The sequence below is a fragment of the Myotis myotis genome, unplaced genomic scaffold (genome assembly GCF_014108235.1).
Source record: "Myotis myotis isolate mMyoMyo1 unplaced genomic scaffold, mMyoMyo1.p scaffold_m19_p_1, whole genome shotgun sequence".
NCBI lineage: Eukaryota > Metazoa > Chordata > Mammalia > Chiroptera > Vespertilionidae > Myotis > Myotis myotis.
The window spans coordinates 2118327-2137145 of record NW_023416313.1 but is presented as its reverse complement, the minus strand read 5'-3'; the positions used below and the strand labels follow the sequence as shown (position 1 = coordinate 2137145).

The following is an 18819-nucleotide window of genomic DNA, read 5'->3' as shown; positions in this document are numbered from 1 at the left end:
CGTCCAGAACCCGGAGCCGCTGTGGCCGCCCTGGCTGTCCCTGTGTGGCCTCCGTCCCCTTCCCACCCCTGGTCGGTCTCCCCATGCACACACCGTGCACGCGTGGGGTCCCTTTGGCAGGCCTGGGCTTGGCCTCCGGGATGGAGGTGTCCATGGACAAAAGTCAGGCCCTGGAGGTTACCGCAGGGTCAAGGACTGTGGCGCTGGGAGGTGGGCGTGCTGCCCGGCTCATCGCTGAGGCCGGCGGCCCAGGCGCAATGTGTGGGGCAATCAGCCATGTGAGAGGGTGATGGACAGCTGCCGTGTGCGGCCACAGACGACGGCCTGGCCGTGCACGTGACACAGTGACCGTCAGTCCTGTCGCCGCGGGAGGCCAGGCAGCGTCCCCACAGGCTCACAGCCTAACTCCCAACCCTGTGGCTGCTGCCTCGTGTGGCCACAGGGACTCTGCAGACGGACTGAGGGGCCTGGGGGGTGGGGGGGCGGTCCTGGATTCTCGGGGCCCAGGGTGACCGCAGGGCCCCTATGAGGCGAGGGGGTGACGGGCAGCGGTGTGGCCCCTCTAGATATAGGAAGGACAGGAATGGGCTCTCCCCAGAGCCCGGTTACACTCTGACCCGGCACCACGGGCCATGTACCTGTGGCTTCCTGGTCTCGCATGTGGGGGATTGGTCACAGGAAACCAACATGTCACACGTCCACCCACGGCCTCTGCGTCCTGGAGCTGAGGGACGGCTGCCCCCTTCCTTCCTCCTAAAAGTCCCGCACTGGGCTTGGGCCTGGCAGTGGAGTCAGGGCCCCGGGCAGTGGGGTCAGGGCCCCGGGCGGTGGGGTCAGGGCCCCGGGCGGTGGGGTCAGGCCCCGGGCGGTGGGGTCAGGGCCCCGGGCAGGGGGTCAGGCCCCGGGCACTGGGCTTGGGCCCCGGGCAGTGGGGTCAGGGCCCCGGGCAGTGGGGTCAGGGCCCCGGGCAGTGGGGTCAGGCCCCGGGAAGTGGGGTCAGGGCCCCGGGCGGTGGGGTCAGGGCCTGGCCCCGGGGAGGTGGCAGCGAGGAGTAGGAAGGAGGTGGGGGGGAGTAGGGGCTGCTCTTGTGCTAAACCCCAGGGCCTGCCATTCTAGTGACCATTCTGGGAATTGAGCCAAAATGGCGGTGACCACTTGGGGACTCGCTAACTTCAAAGTTGTCCCCAAATCTTTGCGGCCATCGGCATCCCCTGAGCAAATGAGGAGGTCAGAGGGCAGGGCAGGGAGCCCCGGGAGCTACCTTACATCAACCCCAGAATGCCCTGTGTACACCTGACACCCCCCCACGTCCTGTCCACGCCCCTCAGCCCGTGGACGCTGCCGGCGGCCCCTCCACTGCATGACAGTCCCACCCAAGCGCGGAGACGCAGCGGGAGAAATCGGGAATCGCACCAACCTTGCTCTTGTCCTCAGTCCTGGCTGCTTGTCGGCAGGCCGGGTGCCAGATGGAGGAGCCTGGGGACAGAGTCCGGGGTTAGTGCCACTGCCCCGAGGCAGGGCCGTGGGGGGCCGGGGGGGCTCACACACGGAGGGATGTCCACTCGGCCACCCCCTCCAGGGGGCCCTGGGCACGCTCTATGCTGGGCCTGACAGCAGGTGGCAGCCCTGCCCCAGGGGACGCACAGCCCAGGCCGGGGACATGACACGGCAGACACACCGCGAGCTCCCGGCTCCCACAGGCTAATCTCTAGGCCACGGGCCGGGTGCACGAGCCGCCACGTCTCCCAGGTCCGCGGGGGCTCCCCGCCGTGGCGTTGGTAAGGCCCTGAGGCCTATGGGCCATTCCCCACTGCGCCCCACCAGCCAGGCCAGGGGCCCGCTTCCTCGAATGCTCAGGACCTGGGGGCGGGGGACACGCCCTTCCTTTTCATCTTGGTCAACCCAGCGGGCAAACAGGAACATCGACTCGTTATTTTACCCGATGACCAAGCGCGTCACACCCAGGCCGGTGTTTCCTGGGAAGAGTCTGTGCTGGGAAGCCGCCCAGAGGAAGGGCTGGTCGGGGGGAACCCTGCTCCTCAGAGCTTCACTGCACGAGTCACCTGGCAGCTTATACCTGCGTGGAGCCCCGTGCCGGGCAGACCAGGCAGAGGGTCTGGGGGTCCAGGCAGGGTGGGTGGGGCCCTGGGGTCTGTGGCTTGGAGCTCGAAAACCTTGGCCTGGTCACACCTCATCTAACTCATGGGAGACGGGAGACCCGAGGCGGGAGCAGGCAGGACTGGGGAGTCACCGCAGGCATCAGTTCACAGGTGGGCGCCGGCCTCAGCCAGGGCCGGGCAGAGGCTCTTTGTTCCTGACAGGCCTCCGTGTGCGAGCTCGTGTCCCCACGCTGCCGTCCTGCCCACAGGGCTTGGCGGCAGGAGGGACTGAAAGCACTGATCACGGTGGGGGCGGGCACCTCGGGGGGGCACCCCTCCCGCCAGACGGCCCAGCCCTGCTGTAGGGGCGCAAAGGACCTCTTTCACAGACTCTGCAGCGTGGACTCGAGGAATAAGAGGGGGTGTCGGGGACGCGGCCATCCTGGCTGACATCACCCCGAGAGGCTCGGCCTCAGCAAGGGAGGCCTGTGTGGCACATGATGCCATCACACAGCCTGTCCGCGGGTCAGTGTGCGGCCCTGCCCCTGCCTGGCCCCACCCGGCCCTGCCCGGCGGCCCCAACGCTGGGGACAGAGAGATCATTGAAAAGAACCTGCGGCTAAAGAGACGGGTCTCACCGGCCTCGGTGGCTCGGTGGTTGAGCACTGACCCACGAACCAGGAGGTCACAGTTCAATTCCCGGTCAGGGCACACGCCCAGGTTGCGGGCTCGATCCCCAGTGGGGGGTGTGCAGGAGACAGCCGATCCATGATTCTCTCTCATCACTGATGCTTCTATCTCTCTCCCCCTCTCCCTTCCTCTGAAATCAATAGAAATATATTTTAAAGAGATGGGTCTCGATACTGACCATCCTCCCCGAGGCCTCTTGGGACAATCCCAGCAGCATCCTGCTCCCCCACCCCCCCGCCCCAGGCAGACTAGGGCCCCTGGGCTCTGCCTCCCAGCACCGCCCGCTGTCCTGAAAGCCCCTCAGGAAAGCCTGCTTGGGCCCTGTCCCTGCTCCCCCTGCATCGTGGGCCCCCTAACTAGCAGAGAACACACGTGACCCCGTCCACACGCAGCTCGTGGGAGGGGCCTGGGAGATGCTGGTCCCTTGCCCCGGGTGCGCACGCTTACCTTGGAGGTACATCTCCTCGCCCTCGGCGAACATCCGGCCGCACCGGACGCAGAGCGCGCACAGCGGGTGGTAGTGCTTCTCTCCGGCCTGTGGGGACAGAGCAAGGGGTCCTGCGGGGGTGCAGCTGGTGCCTGGGGACGCGAGCGGGCATGCTGCCGGGCAGGGAGTCCACAAAGCCGATCGGGGAGTGCCGGGCGCTGTGTGTGCCAGCTGGCTCTGCCCTGCCCGCTGGGAACCATGTCTGGGCAGCTCCTGGCTCAGCAGTTGAAGGGCAGCCCCCCCCCCCCTCCCGTCAACCCTACAAGGCAGAGGGCCAGCCAGTCACCTCCGCACCTGGGGGCCCAGGAGGAGGAGGAACGGGGGAGGGGCAAAGCTGGCATTATTTCCGGGGGAGGGGCCTGGGGAGCTGAGGGGAGAATGAGTACCTTTCTTAGGTGTCTCTGTATTGCTCGATTTTCTCGCTTAGCGTTTATGACTTACAATTCTTAAAACCCATTAAATTAGGTTAAATGTTAATACTGAAATAACCTAAACAAATTACATTCCCTGGTTTGGCTTAGTTCTACATGGTGCCAAAAAACAAACAAAATAAAACCCAAATCACCCCCAAAATACTTTTTTCAAAATATCGCCTTACTTTATAGGGAGTATTCCTTACCCCTACAGTAAAGAGCGGTGGCGGGGGGGTGGCGCCTGCAGCCTGTGGCTGAGAGTGGATGCTGGCCCTGGCCGGTGTGGCTCAGTGGATAGAGCATCGGCCCGTGGACCAAAGGGTCCCGGGTTCAATTCCTGGTCAAGGGCACGTACCTCAGTTGCAAGTTCCCCAGCCCCGGCCGGGGCAGGAGGCAACCAGTCGATGTGTCTCTCTCACATCAACGTTTTTCTCCCTCTCTCTCCTGCTCCTCCCTCCCTTCCACTCTCTCTAGAAACCAATGGAAAACATGTCCTCAGGTGAGGATTCAAAACAAAAAGCGGATGCTGGCCCCATGGTTCACTCTTTCCTGAAACGAGAGGAATCCCACTGCCTCTCCCTGGGTCAGAACCACTTCCCTAGCGAGTGAGTGACGGGGTGAACTCATCACAAGCCTCTCGCTCCCCCCCCCCCCCCCCCCCCCGCTGTCGGCGGGGACCAGGCCCCAGGTGACCCCGCGTGTGGCGAGAAGAACCCAGACAGGCCTGGAACAGTCCGACACTGAGGAGGGGGTTCCCTCTTTACAAAACTCAAGCGCGCTTAGAGTCGGGCGGTGGCTGCCCTGGGGGTGCTGGGGGCCCCGGTGTCGGGGTGCTCGCACACTCTTGTCCGAGGGCCGGTTGCACGGTGTCCAGTTTGTGAACACGTTTCAAGCTGCGCGTCGGTGCGTGCGCCGCTGGGGGTGACACACGCCGTGAAGTGTGCCCCCACGGGGCCCACTGTGCGAGCTAAACGTATCAACGCTCAGAAGGAAGCACGGGGTCCCTCTGCACGGCCCCCTGGGGCAGTGGATTCCGGGCAGGACACCAAAGGCGTGAGCAGCAACACTGACCAGGAAAGTGGGAAGACGACTTAGACAGGAGGAAACATCTGCCATCACAGATCTGAGTGGGCTCGGCACCCAGGATGCGCAGAGAATCCCTCCAGCCCGAGAACAAGGTGACCACAGTCCTGCTGAACACGGCAAAGGGCTCAGACATTTCCAAAGAGGACGTCCACGTGGCCACGAAGCTACTGGACGTGCCAACATCGGGGTCACTACGGAGATGTAACCCAAACCCCAGGAGGCGCCCGTGCACGGCCCCGGGCGATGCTAGAACAGAACAAACTGGAGAACAGCCCGTGCTGGGGAGCGTGTGGAGAAACAGCAAGCCCTGTGCATCGTGGGAAGGTCCCCGAAAAAGTATAGAATTACCACGTGACCCAGCAGCGCCCCTCCCAGGGACGTAAGACAAACGAAGAGGCCAGAACAAGCGAAATGAAGATGTAGGTCCACACGGCCCTCGCATAGTTCACAGCGGCTCAACCCAGTGCCCATCGGCAGGTGAGCAGATAAACGGATGACCAGGCGGGAGTGGGCTGGGCGGGCCCCTCTCGCACGGGGTCCCCTGCAAGGCAGGCAGGGACCCTCACCGCCTTCTCAGGAAGGCAGCCCCCAGACCGCCGGGACCCCGTGGGTGTCCAGGAAGGACCTGTAAGGTGAGTGGTGGGTTGAGAAAGGGAGAGGAAGGAAGGGAGGCGGGAAGGTGCTAGGATAGAGGGAGGAGGGTGGGGAGGAAGGGTTAAAGGCAGGGAGGGAGGCAGGAAGGGAGGGAGGAATTGGTGGGTCCCAGAGGAAACTTGCCTTCTCGTTGCCATGGGGACAGCTAGGCTGCTGACACAGGTGGGGCTCAGACAGCAGCACCCCATCCTTGCCACCGCTCCCCCCCAACCTGCGCAGGGAAGCCTTGCAGCTAATTCTACCGAGAATAAAATCGAGAGTGAAGTGGGCGTGCGGTGGGGTGACAGCAGGGTCTGAGCCGGGCCTCCCCCTCACCCAGCACATCCTCCCCCTCACCCAGCACGTCCTCCCCCTCACCCAGCACGTCCACCCCCTCACCCAGCACTTCCTCCCCCTCACTCAGCTGGTCCAGAGGATCTGTCTGCATTGCTGTCCTGGCAACTCCCCAGGCACCTCCCAGCTCTCTCCCTAGGCGACCATCCCAGGAGCCCAGCGCTGTCGCGGGGGCTGCTCCAGGCACCCACCTCTGCCCCCAGGTACCTCGGTCCCTCCCAGGCCCCCAGCCATCGGCATCTCCCAGGCCCTGCAGGACCCACAAGGTCCTCCCCCTGCATCCAGCATGGAGCAGGCCCATCGGGACAGACACCCGACTTGCAGGACCCAGGAAACTGGGTACAGGATGCCTCGTATTTGGGAGACTGAGGCGGGGGAGGAAGCGCCCACTGCCGCCCGATGCACACTGCACGGCTAGTGGCGCTGCTGGTGCCAGCACGAAGGTGGCACTCTGCCGGGGCACGCAGACCAGGTGCGGGGCAGGCCGTGGGCTCCTGCTGGCAGCGAGGACAGGGCTTGGCTGCTCTCCCGCTCTGGCTCTGGGTGACCAGCATCTTGGGGGCAAACGGGAGGCAGGGGGTGACAGGTGCCTGGGGGGCCTCACACCTGGCTGATCTGCCCCTGCTCCCTGCAAGCCCCCCACCTGCAGCCCCGCACGGCGCCTTTGGCCTCCCCACCAGCCCTCGGGGCACCTGGCCGGGCTGCCTACCTGCCGGGGTCCTGGCACCACAGCCCAGTCCGATCAGCCGACCCCACGGCTCCTCTCCAGGGCCTGTTCCCAGGACCGGCCTGGACGGGCAGAGTGGCCACGAGGATGGCCGCCCGCCTCACCCTGCAGCCAGGGGTCCGGATCCTTCCCCTTCTCTTTCAGGTCCCGCACCTGCCACCCGCTGCCCAGGAGCCACTGCCCCGCACTGCCGGGCCGGCACGCTCCGGCGGGCTCAGGTGGAGCCACCGTGGCGGCTGCTCTCCGCTGCGGCTGCCAAGTGGCTCCTCTCCCCCCAGGTTCTCTCTGCCGCCCGCGCTGCCGCCTCTCCTCCAGGAGGGAGCTCCGAGCTCGCAGAGCCCACGACGCAGCCAGCCCGGCTCCGGCTGAGAAAACAAGGGCGTCAATCTTCCCGGAGGCCCTCAGCCTCCCGCAGGCCGGAGCAAAGCCCAGCCTGTGCCTCCCAGCGCGCAGAGGCAATGGGGGGGGGGGGGGGCGGGGCGGGGGCGGCGTGGACACCGCACCCCACGCTGTGCACGGCTGCAATCGAACACGGGGACGCTCACTCTGCAGAAGGGTCGCCTTCCCTTGCCCCCAGGCCCACCAGGGAGGCCTGCTGGTTGCCGCCCCCCACCCCGCCCCCAAGCAGGCACCCCTGGCCAGCACTAGGCTGGGGACAGCTCCCAGGCCCTGTCCCTGTGTCCCTGAGGACATTTCCGGAGCCTCCCATGGGGCCAGAAGGCGAGGCAGGCAGCGGGGCTGGGACAGGTCGGCCCCTCCCTGGGTGCAGGGGCAGGGCCCACGGTTGTCAGGAAGCCGCTAGGGTCACACACCTGAGCACCAACAGGCACATCTGGGTGTCAGGGCGTTCATTTCTCTGTTACAAGATCTGTATATGGCACCGCGTGCCCACCACCCAGTCACATCTCTCCGTCACCAGATATTAGGATGTGCTCTTTTCACAGGGGGGACGCCATGAGGCTGCCGCCTGGATCTAGAAGCGCACAGGCAGCCCCGAGGGACCCGGCCTGCAAGTGCGCTGTGACCTGGCCTGCCAGGCGACCAGACCCTCTGCTCCTCCCCCAGGACACAGCCCTGCCCCCTGAGCTCGCTTTCAATCCTCCAGGCCTCAGACTCCCCACCTAGGCCCAAGGGCTGGACCAGGGTCTCTGTCCTTCACACCTCTCCAGCTTGAGCAGCTCGTAAAGGGTACAGGAGAGAGGGCCTGGAGTGCTTCCTGGAGAAGGTGGCTCACTCCCAGGAGTCCCCAGGCAGAGCGGGGAGGACGAGGTGGCAAAGGCTCTGGTACAGATTCTTGCACAAGCACACAGCACTGTGGGTCACCTGGAGGCCCCCCCCCCCCCCCGATCCTCACAGGCAGGCAGCCCAGCGCCCATGGGGCGGGCCTTACCTCCAGCACGTGCCCCGTGATGTACTTCTCGCAGCCGTCGCAGCGGATGCCGAACTTGGCGTGGTAGTCGGCCTCGCAGTAGGGCAGCCCGTCCCTGCAACGAGCCAGGCAGTCAGGATGGGCGGGGTCATCCCAGCACCCCAACGCCCACAACCCTCGCCCGTGAGAGGGGCTGTGGCAGAGGGACAAGCACACTTCCTCCTCCTCCAAGTGACAGGACCACCCTCCACGCTCCGCAGGCGGGAGCACGGCCTCCGCCATCACACCAGCCCCACGAGGAACCACGAAGATGGTCCCATTTCATGGATGGAGAAACTGAGGTGCACAGAGCTGGGGCCACCTGCCCAGCGGCAGAGTAAGGAGCGGTGGCACCCCCAGAGGTTGACAGCAGGCCTATTCCGCGCCAGGCGCTGGTGGTGGCGGTGGGATTAGTGACGAATGACACCATTTGGGGCACTGCTCCTGGGTATGTGGGCAGCCCGGGGCAGGTTGCGTAAACACGGAGCCCCCACTGAGGGAGCCGTAAGAAAAAGGACCCAAGTGCAGCTCATGGACGGGAGATCACGCAGGCACCGCGCTGGGTCCAGCATCTGCCCAACCGGGAGCTCTTTTTTTTTTTTTTAATTTCAGAGAGGAAAAGGGGGAGAGCGAGAGAGAAACATCAACGATGAGAGAGAGAGAATCATCGACAGGCTGCCTCCTGCACGCCCCACATTGGGGATCGAGCCTGCAATCCAGGCGTGTGCCCTGACCGGGAATCAAACCATGACCTCCTGGTTCATAGGTCGACACTCAACCACTGAGCTGCGCCGGCCGCTGGGAGCTCATTTAAAAGTGACTGCAGTTACTATGGTGATCAACCTCCTCTAGTCACGGGGTGCCTGCGGGAGGGGAGGGAGGAGCCTGCTGGGGGGACAGGCCCGGGGCTGCAGGGGCACCTCTGCCTGCACAGCCTCCCTGAGGGTGAAGCCTTGGCCCACAGGACAGGGAGGTAGAAATGGGGCCCGAGGAGCCACTTTCAAACGCCGCCGACCTCAGGGCCCGGCGATTCCCCACGAATGGGTGGATGTGCTGCAAACCCCAGAGGTTCAAAGATGACGTCTCCATGGCAACACCAAGGCGCCCTCCTCCTCAGTTCTGGGACAGTCTGGAGGCTGCTAAGTCACAGCGCAGTGTGGGCCGCTGCGGTCTCGGGGGCTGGGCGGCTCATTCATTCTCACACTCTGTCCGCCAGGCCGCCTGAGTCACCCTCCCTTCACCTCGACAGGAGCCACAGGTGGCGAGGGGCCGGGCCCGGCCCGCACAGGGGGCTTCTGAAAACACTTTATCCTGAGATAAGTGTACAGGCACATGCAGGTGAAAGAAAGAAAACAGACCAGCAAGACCTCCTGCAGAATCAGAGGATGAGGCCACCAGGGAAGTGACGTGGGTCCACCTCCTGTGCACGTGTGTGTGCATGTGCCAGTGCATGTGTGCGCCAGCATGTGCGTGTATGTACATGTGTCAGCATGTTTGTGCATGTGCCAGTGTGTGTCCCAGCATGTGGATGTGTGTGCATGTGCCAGCGTGTGTGCATGTGCCAGTGTATGTCTGTGCCAGCACCTGTGTGTGCATGTGCCAGTGTATGTCTGTGCCAGCACCTGTGTGCGCATGTGCATGTATGCATGTGCCTGCATGTGTGTACATGCATGTACCAGCATGTGTGCATGTGCCAGTGCATGTGCCAGCATGTGTGCGTGTCTGTGCATGTGCCAGTGTATGTGTGCCAGCATGTGTGTGTGCATGTGCCAGCATGTGTGCATGTATGTGTGTGCCAGTGTATGTGTGTGCCAGCATGTGCGTGTCTGTGCATGTGCCAGTGTATATGTATGTCAGCATGTGCATGCATGTGTCAGTATATGTGTGTGCCAGCATGTGTGTGTGCGTGTGCCAGTATGTGTGTGCATGTGTCAGTATATGTATGTGCGCCAGCATGTGCATGTGTGTGTGCGTGCCAGCATGCATGTGTGTGTTGCATCCCATGCCGTTTTATCACAGGACTTCTTTTAACACGATCAGTTCCTGTGACGCTCTATCCCAGTGATGGCGAACCTTTTGAGCTCGGCATGTCAGCATTTGAAACCCTAACTTAACTCTGGTGCTGTGTCACATATAGAAATTGTTTGATCTTTGCAACCATAGTAAAACAAAGGTTTATATTGTTGATGTTTATTTTATATATTTAAATGCCATTTAACAAAGAAAAATCAACCAAAAAAATGAGTTTGCGTGTCACCTCTGACAGCGTGTCATAGGTTCGCCATCACTGCTCTATCCGTCGGGGCTTCAGAACTAGCGGAGGCCCCAGGAGAGCTGCGCAGAGAGCCCCTGGCTGTGTGCTCTGAGCCCGAGACCGCACGCTGCACCCTCACCCCCTCCTGTGCCGGGGACTCGCCTGTCTCTCCCCTGAGCTCTGGATTAAATGCACGCCCTCGGCAAACCAGGTGCCCGTGCAGGGCCACGGTCTCCCAGCAGCTCCCTCCCCCCCAAACCAGCCACCGGCCTCCTGAGCGCACGCGGGGAGCACCGTGTGGCCCGCTGCGGAGCTGCCCTGTGCGGCCGGTGCTGGCGAGGTCTCAGCACTGTCATGTCGTGACAACCGAGACTGCTCAGCCCTGGCCCCTCATGCGGGGCTGGCGGCCGACAGCACTTTGCATTGTGCAGGAGAGCCAGTGCCGGCGAGGGGCGGGTTCCCAGGGAGGGCGACCCAGGGATGGGCGCGGGTGGCGTGTGACAGTCAAAGATGGCAGCACGGCATCTGCTCCATCCGCAAAACGAATGGCAGTGGAGTCTGCAGACCCCGCTAGGGAAGCCAGGCTGCGCCGTGTGGGGACAGACACGCAGTCCCAGCCCGGGTTCCTGTCTAACCGTGGAGACGGGAGGGATGAGCGCGGTGGAAGGCAGGGGACAGACGGAGGCCGACCCCGGGGCTTCGTTCCGACGCCCCGCTGCTCACTTGCTGATGTACTCGGCGCTCAGCTCCTTGCCGCAGGCCTTGCACCTAAAGCAGCCCAGGTGCCAGTGCTTGTCCAGAGCCACCAGGGACTGGCCGCTTTGGATTTCTGTGCCGCAGCCCCCACAACCTGGGAGGAAGAGGAGAACACAGACGTCACCGCTGGGGCCCAGAGGAGGGGGAGCCTCACCGCTGGGTCTCGGGACACACCTACAGCAGTTAGAGTGCCCCAGGGAGCAGAGAGAGGGGACAGTCCAGCTGCTGTGCTTAGGGGACCCTGCTACAGGGCAGGGGGGCAAACACGTAGAAAACAAATCACAAAGCTTGTTCCCACGTGGCGGAGCTGACTGCATGCACTGGGCCGTGGCTGAGTGCTGACTACATGCACTGGGCCGTGCTGCACATGCTGACTGCATGCACTGGGCCATAGCTATATACTGACTGCATGCACTGGGCCGTGGTGGAGCTGACTGCATGCACTGGGCCATGGCTGAGTGCTGACTGCATGCACTGGGCCATGGCTGAGTGCTGACTGCATGCACTGGGCCATGGCTGAGTGCTGACTGCATGCACTGGACCATGGCTGAGTGCTGACTGCATGCACTGGGCCGTGCTGCACATGCTGACTGCATGCACTGGGCCATGCTGCACATGGCTGACTGCATGCACTGGGCCATGGCTGTATGCTGACTGCATGCACTGGGCCGTGCTGCACATGCTGACTGCATGCACTGGGCCGTGGCTGTGTGCTGACTACATGCACTGGGCCGTGCTGCACATGCTGACTGCATGCACTGGGCCATAGCTGTATACTGACTGCATGCACTGGGCCGTGGCGGAGCTGACTGCATGCACTGGGCCATGGCTGAGTGCTGACTGCATGCACTGGGCCGTGGCAGAACTGACTGCATGCACTGGGCCATGGCTGAGTGCTGACTGCATGCACTGGGCCGTGCTGCACATGCTGACTGCATGCACTGGGCCATGCTGCACATGGCTGACTGCATGCACTGGGCCATGGCTGTATGCTGACTGCATGCACTGGGCCGTGCTGCACATGCTGACTGCATGCACTGGGCCGTGGCTGAGTGCTGACTACATGCACTGGGCCGTGCTGCACATGCTGACTGCATGCACTGGGCCATAGCTGTATACTGACTGCATGCACTGGGCCGTGGCGGAGCTGACTGCATGCACTGGGCCGTGGCAGAACTGACTGCATGCACTGGGCGATGGCTGAGTGCTGACTGGATGCACTGGGCCGTGCTGCACATGCTGACTGCATGCACTGGGCCATGCTGCACATGGCTGACTGCATGCACTGGGCCATGGCTGTATGCTGACTGCATGCACTGGGCCATGGCTGTATGCTGACTGCATGCACTGGGCCGTGCTGCACATGCTGACTACATGCACTGGGCCGTGGCTGTGTGCTGACTACATGCACTGGGCCGTGCTGCACATGCTGACTGCATGCACTGGGCCATGGCTGAGTGCTGACTGCATGCACTGGGCCATGCTGCACATGCTGACTGCATGCACTGGGCCATGCTGCACATGGCTGACTGCATGCACTGGGCCATGGCTGTATGCTGACTGCATGCACTGGGCCGTGCTGCACATGCTGACTGCATGCACTGGGCCATGGCTGTATGCTGACTGCATGCACTGGGCCGTGCTGCACATGCTGACTGCATGCACTGGGCCGTGGCTGTGTGCTGACTACATGCACTGGGCCGTGCTGCACATGCTGACTGCATGCACTGGGCCGTGCTGCACATGCTGACTGCATGCACTGGGTCATGCTGCACATGCTGACTGCATGCACTGGGCCGTGGCTGGGTGCTGATTGCAAGCACTGAGCCGGGAGCTGGGGAGACAGAGGCCTGCCTGCCAGGGGTGGAGCATCTGGGCCTGGGCAGTAGGTGCACCCTCCAGCCAGAGCCAGGACAGTCCCAGGGCTGCTGGCAAGCTCTGGCTTCTCCACATTATCACACCGCTCAAACCACATGCAACTTTGGGAAACGACTTTAAGACAGATTCGAGCTCCAAGATCCAGCGCCTGAGGGAAGGGGCTTTCCTCCACTCGCTGCCCAGGCTGGGGGACCAAGTGGAATGAATGTGTGCACAGTGAATGAATGGGAACCACGTGGGCAAGGGCCTGGCTCCAGAATCAGTAGGAACCCCCGCTCTGTCCCAGGCCATGTGGCCCTGGTGCTGGGACACCACAGCGACCTCACACGCAGGGTGGGCTCCAAACACGCCACCTCTGCAGCGGGATCCTGGCAGCAGCAGGGCCCGGAACGCGGGGCCCCAGCCCAGTCCCCACATCCCTCTTGGTCCCGAAGAGTCACCCGCGCTGGAAGAGGCCATCACCTGCCTGCGCCTGCCCCGCTCTCACTCTGCCCCACACCCACAGGCCAGCTGGCGTTCCTGCTTTTATAGGAACAACCTCCCGCTTCTGCATGCCAGAAGCACGTATTGAGCACCTATTACATACACACCCTGGCCTGGCTCCTGCGATGTGCAGCCCTGACCACCGGAGCCCAGAGTTCGATGCTCTTTTAAGGGCTCTCCCAAGGGGCTTCTAGACGGCCTGGACTTAACGGTGGGGAGCTGAGTGAGCTGGAGGCAGAGTACGAGAAGTAGGCCAGGGGGGCTTCCTGGAGGAGGTAGGCCAGAGCTGGGCCAAACACAAGAAGGGAGGTGGGTGAAAAGCAGGAGTGGCACACAGGGCAGCGGGCACAGCCTGTGCAAAGTTTTGGCGGCACGAACGTACCAGAGATTTCTATCCCGGTTCCCTTCCTTATGATCCCCCGCCTCTGGTCAGTGCCAGCCGCCCCCCTCCCCGCCCTCAGCGCCCACTCACTCCAGAGGCCCTGGGACAGGTGCGTGCTGCCACCCGCGGACTTGGGCAGGGAACACTTCTGGCACATGCATTCCTTCCCGTTGAAGGTCACTCGGTCCCCGGGCGGGAAGGGCAACCTGAAACAAGAGAAGGAATGACCAGCCAGGACCCCAGACACACTCCATTGCCTCCCCCTGGGACCTCCCAGGCCGAGGACGCCAGGCCCCTCCACCCAGTGCTGCCCTGTCCCTGACACCTGAGCCTCCGTGCCCTCATCCGCACCAGCAGGCAGAGTGCCGGCGAACCCCGAGGAGCGGAAGTGCGGGGTCACACGCTAACTGTGTGTCTGCGGCAGACTGCTTTCCGCGGAGGCTGCACCCCTCTGCGTTCCCACCAGGAGTGTCTGAGAGTTCCTTCTGCTCCACACCCGCACCGATGCGCCACACCCTCCATCTGTTTCAGCCATCCTGGTGGCTCTGTGACGGTATTTCATCATAATTCCCAGTTGCCTCCCCTGGCGACTGGCGATGCTCAGCTCGTCCCAGGTGTCCGGGGGCCTCCCACATACATTTTTTGTGGAGTACAGGTTAAACCCGTCTGCCCACTGTTTAATAGGGTTTTCTTTTTTTTGTTTTCTAATGTTGACTTGCAGAAGTTCTTTATGTATTTTGGACACCAGTGCTTCATGACATATACATTATCTACCAGCCGGTGGCTTGCTTTTGCCTCTTCTCGGTGTCTTTTGACATTTTTCTTCAGCTTGAAAATTTTCCTTTAACTTTGTTGCAGGTGCGGGATTCTGGCAACAAATTCTCCTAGCTTTAGTGTGTCTACGAAAGTCTTCATTTTTTGACTGACTGCTTTACTGACCCTTTAATTCGTGTACACTCTTAACAGTCACATCCCATTCAAAGGTTGTTAGAGTATTCAACGCTGTGCGACCATCCCCACAATCAATTTGAGGACATTTTTTATCACCCTCCCAAAAGAATGCCATACCCTTAACCGGTCTTGCCTTCATTTTTTAAGTTTTTTTTTCTTTTGATAGACTTTTTCAGCTCTTTAAAGATGCTGTTCTATTGTCTTCTGGTGCACATAGTTTCAGATGAGAAGTCCACAGTCATTCTTTTACTAGAGGCCTGGTGCATGAAATTTGGGCACGGATAGGGTCCCTCAGCCTGGCCGGCAACCAGGGCCAATCAGGGCCTTCCCGCTGCTGGCCAGGGCCTCCCTTCCCTGACTGCCCACTGCTGGCTGGGGCCTTCCTTTGTTCCATGCTGCCCCCTGGTGGTAAGCACACGTCATAGCAAGTGACAGAACTCCCAGTCTCCCAGTCGAACTCCCGTGGGGACACTTTGCATATTAGCCTTTTATATATATAGATGCCCTGTACATAATGTGGTGGTGTTTTGTTTTTTTCTTGCTGCTTCTAAGATTTTCTTCTTATTACTGTTTCTCAGAAATCTGATTGTGTTCGAGTTGGCAGGTTTTTGTTGTGTGTATTCTGCGTGGGGTTCAATGAGATTCTTGGAACCATGAGTTTATAGTTTTCATCAAATTTGGACATTTTCCAACCTTCATTTCTTCTAATTTTTTTTCAGTTTTCCCTCATCTCCTGAGTCTCCCCCTCCCAACCTAGAGGAACAGACAGATAGATCTATATCCACAGACCACCCGGTCTCTCTTCACATTTTCAGTCTTTTTATTTTTTTTTTGGTCTCTTTGCTTTAGATCAATAGTTTCTATAGTTATGTCAAGTTCACCAATCTTTTCCTCAGCAAAGCCTCCTGCTCATTCCTTCCTTCCAGGGAATCCCTCCTTTCAGAAACTGTCATTTTCACTTCTAGAAGCTCCACGTGGTTTCTTTCAGCATCTCCTGCGACTCTTCCTTATGCGGCGCTTTCCTTTACAGGCCGGCTCATGACAGGAGGTGTCCCAGAGTCCCTGCCTGTGCGCCCCGCTCCGCCCCGCCGTTGCTCTCCTTCCTGGGCCCGCGGCCACGGCTGGTCTCCCTCCGGCTTCCTGGTGCTTTGGTTTCCTCTTATGAACGGTGGCATTTGAGGGGAAGTTGAACGTTGTCAATTTCACGTGGCCGAGGCGGGACTTCCTTTCCTTCCTCCGGGGAGCGTTGGACTTTGCTTTGGCGGCGGTCACCTGGTTTGCGCATCAGCCTGACCTTTCTGAGGTTTTTTCCCGCACTTTGTCGGCTCCGTCCCACCGGTAAGGCGTGGATGGCCCTCTTGGTGTCCCTGCTGCGTGCCTGGGTATTCAGCAAGGACTGTCCGCCTGGCCAGGACCTACGGCCTCCAGGCCTGGGAACTGCTTCGCTTACAGCAACCTGGTCATTCTCTGCCTCACCCTGTGAAATGCCCTCCGTGTCCATGAGGACTCGACGGCCCCTCCACAGCTCCCGGAGCTCTTGTCCAGCGCAGCTCTCTCCCCTCTGCATGCTGCTCGGTCTCTCAGGGCACCGTCTCCCAGCTCAGCGAGAACGCCCTGCCCAGTGGCCCCTCCTGGGACCGGGCAGCAGGCCAGGCCGGTCACAGGGCTCCATTCCTTGGCCTCCTTCTCTCAGTCCTCAGCCGCCTGGGCCACAACATCTGCAAACAGGTGTTTTGTGTCTTTTGTCCAGTTTTCTCGTTGTTTACAGTGGATGGTGGGTCCAGGCCCAGCAGGACGCAGCTGTCGGCTATTATCCTCAACACAGCAGATGACCCAGAGGTGGTCTTTCAGCCACTGTGATGACGTCAGCCCTGGCCTCCAAGCAACTCGCCCAGAAGTCAGACACTGAGACAGCCCTGGGGGACGCTGGCCCTCGCGTGCTGGGTAACACACAGGGACGCCTTAGAAACGGTCCCCGCCATTGTTCCGCCCTCTCCGCATCCCCGACAAAGCTCCCGCTTCTGTCCGGTGCACCTGCCGTGATACAGACAACGGCTTTGGGCAAACGCTCAAAAGCCTCCCGTTAAACTGGGTGTGATGAGGCAGCGAGGAGCGCAGAATAGCTCGCTTTGTTTTGTTTTTCCAGAGAGAGGCAGGGAGAGGGGGAGAGAGAGAGAAACATCCATGATGAGAGAATCATGGATTGGCTGCCTCCTGCACGCCCACACTGGGGATCAACCCGGGCCTGTGCCCTGACTGGGAATTGAACTGTGACCTCCTGGTTCTCGACACTCAGCCACTGAGCCACGCTGGTCAGGCAACACGGGTTTTCATTCTTTGTTTTCCAGAAATGAGACATCCCCCTGGGAGCCGTGTGTCGGTGACGGTGGAGGGAGGGAGGGAGGGAAGGAGGGAGGCGGTCTCCCTGCTGCTGAGGGTAGGGACCTGGGTCTGCCCCCTGCATCTGTCACTGTACCCCACGCAGTGGCAGTGCCGGGCAGCCCGGCCAGAGGGGAATCAGCCTGGCCCTGCCCACACGGGGCTCACTCACATCAGGCTGCTCCAGGGACGCGTTGCTAGAGAGGTTGGGCCCAGGAGAGCGTCAGGACAGGATGCAATGGGGGTGGGGGGGCTGCTCCCGGTGGGAGAGGCTCTGGGAGGCACCTCCCTGCAGAGCCCTGGGGATGTCTGCTGATGCACGTCCAGGTTCCCAGGCCAGGCCCGCGGGGCACGTGGAAAAGCCCGGCTGGATGAATGATGGGGAGCGGACTGTGGAGGCCCAGCTGGGCTGAGGAGCGTGGAGACCCAGGAGCAGTGTGGACAGCACAGGAGAGGGGAGGGGACCCAGCATGGAGACCATGGTGGGACTCCTGAGCGGGACGGTGACCAGGTGGGTTCTGGAGAGGGAGGGATCCTGGGAGCTGCCCATGCTGGGGGCTCACGCGCCTGGTGGTTGGCTGTGGTGTCACGGGGCTGAGAGGCAGGGAGTGCAGGGGGACATATGCCTGGTGGTTGGGTGTGGTGTCGCGGGGGGTACAGGCAGGGGAACATGCCAGGCAGCCGAGGAGCAGCAGAGGCTGGGCAGGAGGGGCTGAAGCAGGTGCCAATATGGGAGATGGAATGTGTGGGGGACGCGGACAGGAGAGGAGCTGGCCACGGGGGCCGCAGGGGGCCGGGACAGAGCAACCTTCCCAGAAGCCAAAGGAGGCCACGTGCCAGCAGCCTCAGTGGCCCGGCCTCGGCACCCCCAGGAAAGAGGGCTTGGTCCTGGGCGGCGGGCAGGGGAGGAGGCCGCAGGGTCGGGGCTGGTGAGGCTGTGCTCTGTGTGCGGCCGCCCAGTGTCCGCCTGCTGTCCCTGGCTGGGTCCTGCCTCCCTCAGTAGCTGTGCCCCACTGGGAGGCAGGGAGGGAGCCCGGGTGGCCCCGGGGTGGGCACAGGGGCCTGGGGTGGATGCAGGGGCCTAGCGGCCCAGGGTGGGCACAGGGCCCCTGGGTGGGCGCAGGGGCCCTGGGTGGGTGCAGGGGCCCTGGGTGGGCACAGGGGCCCAGGGTGGGTGCAGCGGCCCGGGGTGGGCACAGGGGCCCTGGGTGGGCGCAGGGGCCCTGGGTGGGTGCAGGGGCCCGGGGTGGGCACAGGGGCCCTGGGTGGGCGCAGCAGCCTGGGGCCACACTCACCGGCAGACGGCACACACGAAGCAGTCGGGATGGTAGGTCCTGCCCAGCGCCGACACCACCTCGCCCTCGATGAAGCGGTCGCAGCTGAAGCAGCGGGTGCCGTACAGCCGCTGGTAGTCCCGTGTGCAGATGTGCTCGCCCTGGCGCACGAAGAAGCCGCCCTCGGCCAGGTCGCAGCCGCACACTGGGGAGAGCGCGAGGCCAGCGTCAGGGGGGACCCTCTCCCCCAGGCAGGCCCCCCAGGGCACTGTGAGCTCCTGACCCTCCCCACTCCTCCCACCTGTGGACAAGGCCAGGCCCCGCAGGAGGGAACCGGGACACCTGACCTTGAACCCTCCGTCCCTTGGCCCCCAACACACACCTGCTGGCCCAGGGAGCGGAGGGGCTGGGGGACTCTGCTGGGTGGAGACTGGGCACCCAGCCTAGGGGCAGCCGGTCACTCAACCACTGGGACCCCTGAGCCTTCACCCGCACACACCCCTCCCGCCCCAGGGGCACGTGGGAGCCAGGCAGGGTTTCAGGGGGAGCACTGCCCGGACCCCCC

At 62.3% G+C, this 18819-nt stretch overlaps 1 protein-coding gene across 30 annotated transcripts in view; it reads right to left on the bottom strand.

The window, feature by feature from the left end:
- ABLIM2 (actin binding LIM protein family member 2) overlaps nucleotides 1–18819 on the bottom strand; it is a 105021-nt gene that overhangs the window by 51811 nt on the left and 34391 nt on the right. For 29 of the 30 annotated variants that reach the window (XR_004970885.1, XR_004970883.1, XR_004970865.1 and 26 more), the window contains exons 3-8: nucleotides 18276–18459; nucleotides 13741–13856; nucleotides 10875–11001; nucleotides 7880–7973; nucleotides 3237–3324; nucleotides 1418–1476 (exon numbers count right to left, since the gene is read on the bottom strand). Coding sequence is in view for 25 of the 30 variants with exons in the window: in XM_036327924.1 (XP_036183817.1) it covers nucleotides 1418–1476; nucleotides 3237–3324; nucleotides 7880–7973; nucleotides 10875–11001; nucleotides 13741–13856; nucleotides 18276–18459 (668 nt within the window). In the remaining 5 variants the exon portion in view is untranslated. The remainder of the gene's footprint in view (nucleotides 1–1417; nucleotides 1477–3236; nucleotides 3325–7879; nucleotides 7974–10874; nucleotides 11002–13740; nucleotides 13857–18275; nucleotides 18460–18819) is intronic. The other variant, XM_036328043.1, reaches the window with a different exon arrangement.